This window comes from Clinocottus analis, unplaced genomic scaffold (assembly GCF_023055335.1).
Source record: "Clinocottus analis isolate CAN_PGR_092001 unplaced genomic scaffold, fCliAna1.0.p SCAF_2, whole genome shotgun sequence".
Classification (NCBI taxonomy): Eukaryota; Metazoa; Chordata; class Actinopteri; order Perciformes; family Cottidae; genus Clinocottus; species Clinocottus analis.
The window spans coordinates 981242-985637 of record NW_027175931.1 but is presented as its reverse complement, the minus strand read 5'-3'; the positions used below and the strand labels follow the sequence as shown (position 1 = coordinate 985637).

Below are 4396 nucleotides of genomic sequence, written 5' to 3'. Positions count from 1 at the left end.
GGTGACGAGTCAACTCGTGCTGCATAACTTAAATGAACGAATAAAAGCCGTACTTCCTGTCGGAGCAGCTGGTTGTCGACGCGGAGTCGGTCCAGAGTGCCGATGTCGTCCCCCAGCTTCAGGTTGCTCTGCCGGAGCTCCTTGATGTACTCGCAAGCTTTGGACAAGATGCCGCCTTTACTCTGAAAAACACACGCACACAACTCTGAGCTTTACTCTGAAAAACACAGAACTCAGAGTTTTACTCTGAAAAACACAGAACTCAGAGCTTTATTCTGAAAAACACAGAACTCAGAGCTTTACTCTGAAAAACACAGAACTCAGAGCTTTATTCTGAAAAACACAGAACTCAGAGCTTTACTCTGAAAAACACAGAACTCAGAGCTTTATTCTGAACAACACAGAACTCAGAGCTTTACTCTGAAAAACACAGAACTCAGAGCTTTATTCTGAAAAACACAGAACTCAGAGCTTTACTCTCTCGATCCTGTTCAATTCATTCTTAATTCAAACAAATACTTTTACTTTGTTTTTACAGGACAAACACGTCGACATTAAAGGATAAAAACAAAGTCAACTTTATCAAAGGAAATAAACTTTACAAAAAGGAAATAAAGAACGACAATGACATGAACTAAACAAACGTTCCAAAGAGACGCAGTGAACTCATCATGAATGTACTGGAGAATGTTTTGCTCTTTTCCCTCCACTGTGGAGAGGAGGGAACGTAATGACCTCGTGTTCATGAACGACTGCGTCACTTTAAACTGTTTCTCTCGTGCTGCGAGAGGTCAAAGTGCCGCAGTGTAACATACTGCTCTGAAAGTCTCAGTATGGTACAGTCCATTTCAGACCCCTGGTTCTCTGAAATAGAGGACATATGCTTATTGGCTGGGTATTCTACTTGTAGATGTGTGTGTGTGCGTGTGTGTGTGTGCGTGTGTGTGTGTGTGTGTGTGTGTGTGTGTGTGTGTGTGTGTGTGTTTGTGTGTGTGTGTGTGTGTGTGTGTGCGTGTGTGTTCGTGTCCCCCCTGTTCTAATGGGTTGAGTCCCTCCCCGGTCTGGAGGTGAGGTCTGAGCTCACCTGTCCTGTGAGGTCTGAGCTCACCTGTCCCGTCTTGGTGTAGTCGATGTTGCAGTCGGGGATGACTTTGGACAGCTGCACGATCCAGTTGTTGATCTTGTCACGACGCCGGCGCTCAACTGAACAACAACAACAACAACAACAGCAGCATGAGTTCTACTCTCATGGTTCCAACGCTGCCGGGTGTTTTTCAGACGTTCTTTTCTCCGCTCACCTTCGTTGTGCTGAGCTCGCCGTTTGTCGTCTCTGGAGCCGCGAGGAGCGTCCTGCTTCCTGTAAACATTCAAAACAAACAAACAAACACACCGTAAGTCGGCTCTTTGCCCCCCACAAATACTCGTTTGTATTTCCTGTGAAGCGGCGATGATGTCATTACGCGACGTATGGCTGAGTGCGCGGCGCCAGCGTCCTCTGGTTGCAGCCGGTCAGCACTTCCTGCGGTGACATCATCACGTAGAGCTGCCCTGTCAACACAAAAGCTCACCGTCAGCGGCAGGAGCCGGACGGACGACAGGCGTGTCTGGTCATGTGACCTCAGAGTGACCCGTGACCTCTGTGGTCACGTGACCTCGAGGCAGGGGATGCTTGAGGGCGGGGCTACAAGGTTCACCGCGAGGACTTCCGCTTGTGTTTCTGTGTCCTGGCAATGAGCCGGGCGGTGGGCGGGGCTTACCGGTGGGCGTGGTCTGTCCCAGCAGCGTGTCAGACGCCTGCACCGTGGTCACCATGGTGCCCGTGGTGGCGTCGGCGATGGTGGCGGGGTAGTAGTACTGCGTCTCTGCGGCGCCGTCGACCTCCAAGCCGTCAGGCTGAGAGAACACGGCCTGACGAGAGACACTCAGTCACTCAAGAACCCGTTCACTAGGTAAATAGTTCACTAGTTAACTGTGGGTGACGTCACACAATCAGGTGGGCGGAGTCTCTTCTCACCTGCGTGACGGCCTGGGTGGCCGTTGGGAACCCGGTGACGAGGCTGACGGCCGCGGCGCCGTCCGGCTGCCCCTCCAGCTGGCCATCGGACACCTGGATCACTCTGTAGGTCACCTGGACACGACACGGAGCAGGTGACCACGAGCGCTACACAACGGACACACACAGACGGCTAACGTCTGCTGCAGAGAGTGTAAAGGTGTACCTGTCCTCATGTCTGCAGAGAGTGTAAAGGTGTACCTGTCCTCATGTCTGTACAGGGTGTAAAGGTGTACCTGTCCTCATGTCTGTAGAGAGTGTAAAGGCGTACCTGTCCTCACGTCTGCACAGAGTGTAAACATGTACCTGTCCTCACGTCTGCACAGAGTGTAAACATGTACCTGTCCTCACGTCTGCACAGAGTGTAAACATGTACCTGTCCTCACGTCTGCACAGAGTGTAAACATGTACCTGTCCTCACGTCTGTACAGAGTGTAAACATGTACCTGTCCTCACGTCTGCACAGAGTGTAAACATGTACCTGTCCCCCTGCTCCCTCCGTCTTGAACAGGTACTTGATGGGCTGGTCGCTGTAGGTGGCAGCAGACTGAATGGTGGCGATGGCCGCCGGGTCCTCTGCCGTGGCAACAGACCCTGAAGGCAGCACAAGACACAAAGGTGAGAATGACTACAGGTAGAATGAATACTCATTAAAGATAAAATAAAACAGTTAATACTAATTAAAGAAGATAAAATAACAGTTGTTCACCTTCCTCATTGACGGCAATGATCTCATCGGGTTCCGGGCTTTTTTGTTGGCTGCACACAAACCAGCAGGTTAAACTAACAGGTTAACTACCAACATGTTAACTACCAGCAGGTTAACCGCTTAGTTAACTACCAACAGGTTAACTACCAACAGGTTAACTACCTGCAGGTTAACTACCAGAAGGTTAACCACAGGTTAACATGTTAACTGCCAACCGGTTAACCCCTTAGCTAACTACCGGTAGGTTAAACCAGCAGGTTAACCCCTTAGTTAACTGGTTAGTTCGTGTCATTATTGTTTGTGAACGATGACGTCACTCTCACCTCTTCATTTCTGGACGAGGAGACCGCCTTCGCTCGCGCCCACAGCCAGCCTGAGGAGCAGGTTCATCGGTTTGACGGCGGCAACAAAAAAGAGGCGGGAGAAACTGTGATGATATAGAATAATATAATCGATAATAACATCGGTCAGCAGTCTTTAAACGAGAGAGAGAGAGAGAGAGATAGGGACAGACAGGGAGAGAGTGAGAGAGAGAAAGAGAAAGAGCGGCCGCTAGAACCGCCTGAGTCAGGAGCGGACGTTACCGTGGGAGAGCGGAAACTGTCGCGGAGTGTTCGCCTTCAGAATAAAAGCGTCACGTTTAGGGAGCGCCTTTAACGTTCTCGTGAACGATGAAAAACAGTTTCCGTTTAACCTGCTACAATCCATACATGCGTATGTGTTTGATTGTCTACTTGTGTGCTCTTTCATTTAAAGAAATCCGAATGGAAACGTGAGCGCGTCTTTCACTTTGGTGATCCGCACCGGAAGCGACACGTCACACGTTGGCTAGCTTGATGCGGACCTTTCCGCCACTCGGCCCCAGAGGTTTTATTTTTACAGATGTTCAACGAAACACTTTCTCCTTCCGACGGCTTTGTGAGCGCAATTCCCGCCGAAGCAAAACACACACAATATGACATGATGTGGGAGGAGCTAAACTACACACAGAGTGGTACATTGTGTAGAATACATCGCAGTATGAACAAAGATCTACTTACGCCGCAGTGGTCCCTCCCCCGGTATTTGTCAACAGTCGGGGTATAGGCCGCTGTGCGCATGCGCGAGAGGAATGACGTGAATCCGATTCCGGATCGGTTGTTAACGCCATGGAACTAGATTTCAATGTGAATATCTGACCCGCGGTCTGTGTGGATTCTGTCGCATTTTCGGTGGAGATGAGGCGTTGAGGAACACTTGTATTTTCCATATATTTGTCGGGAGAATTCAAAAACCCTGAATAAATTATATAAACATTGTGTTTTATTGTCGGTCATTGGTATTTTTTTTTATATTTTTTGTATTCATATTGACACTATTTCTTTACGTAATATAGCCGTCTAACCTTCGTCTGTCCTGCTTTGTTGTCCTGGTCCCGAGCTGTTATTTCAATTTCTGTAATTAAAAAAAAAAAAGAAGTCAAATTCCTGTCAAAATAAAAGCGATGTAAGTCAATAGATTAAAGTTTTTTATCGTATCAATGGCACGTTGCTCCGACAGAACAATATAGTGTTGCACAAAATAATTATATATTTTTTATGATTGTGGTTATTTTTTGACATTTTATAACCTGAAAACGTTAAATGTGTGAAGCT

General features: G+C 48.1%; 1 protein-coding gene across 4 annotated transcripts in view; it reads right to left on the bottom strand.

Annotated features, from left to right (window-relative positions):
• usf1 (upstream transcription factor 1) overlaps positions 1–3836 on the bottom strand; it is a 4684-nt gene extending 848 nt beyond the window's left edge. The window contains exons 1-10 of one of the 4 annotated variants that reach the window (XM_068584358.1): positions 3803–3836; positions 3086–3189; positions 2763–2812; positions 2535–2647; positions 2015–2128; positions 1758–1908; positions 1461–1548; positions 1299–1357; positions 1085–1203; positions 54–182 (exon numbers count right to left, since the gene is read on the bottom strand). In XM_068584358.1, the coding sequence (XP_068440459.1) occupies positions 54–182; positions 1085–1203; positions 1299–1357; positions 1461–1548; positions 1758–1908; positions 2015–2128; positions 2535–2647; positions 2763–2812; positions 3086–3093 (831 nt within the window). In that variant the 5' untranslated portion in view covers positions 3094–3189; positions 3803–3836. The other 3 variants (XM_068584359.1, XM_068584360.1, XM_068584361.1) reach the window with 3 other exon arrangements.
• Between the last annotated feature and the right edge of the window lie 560 nt (positions 3837–4396).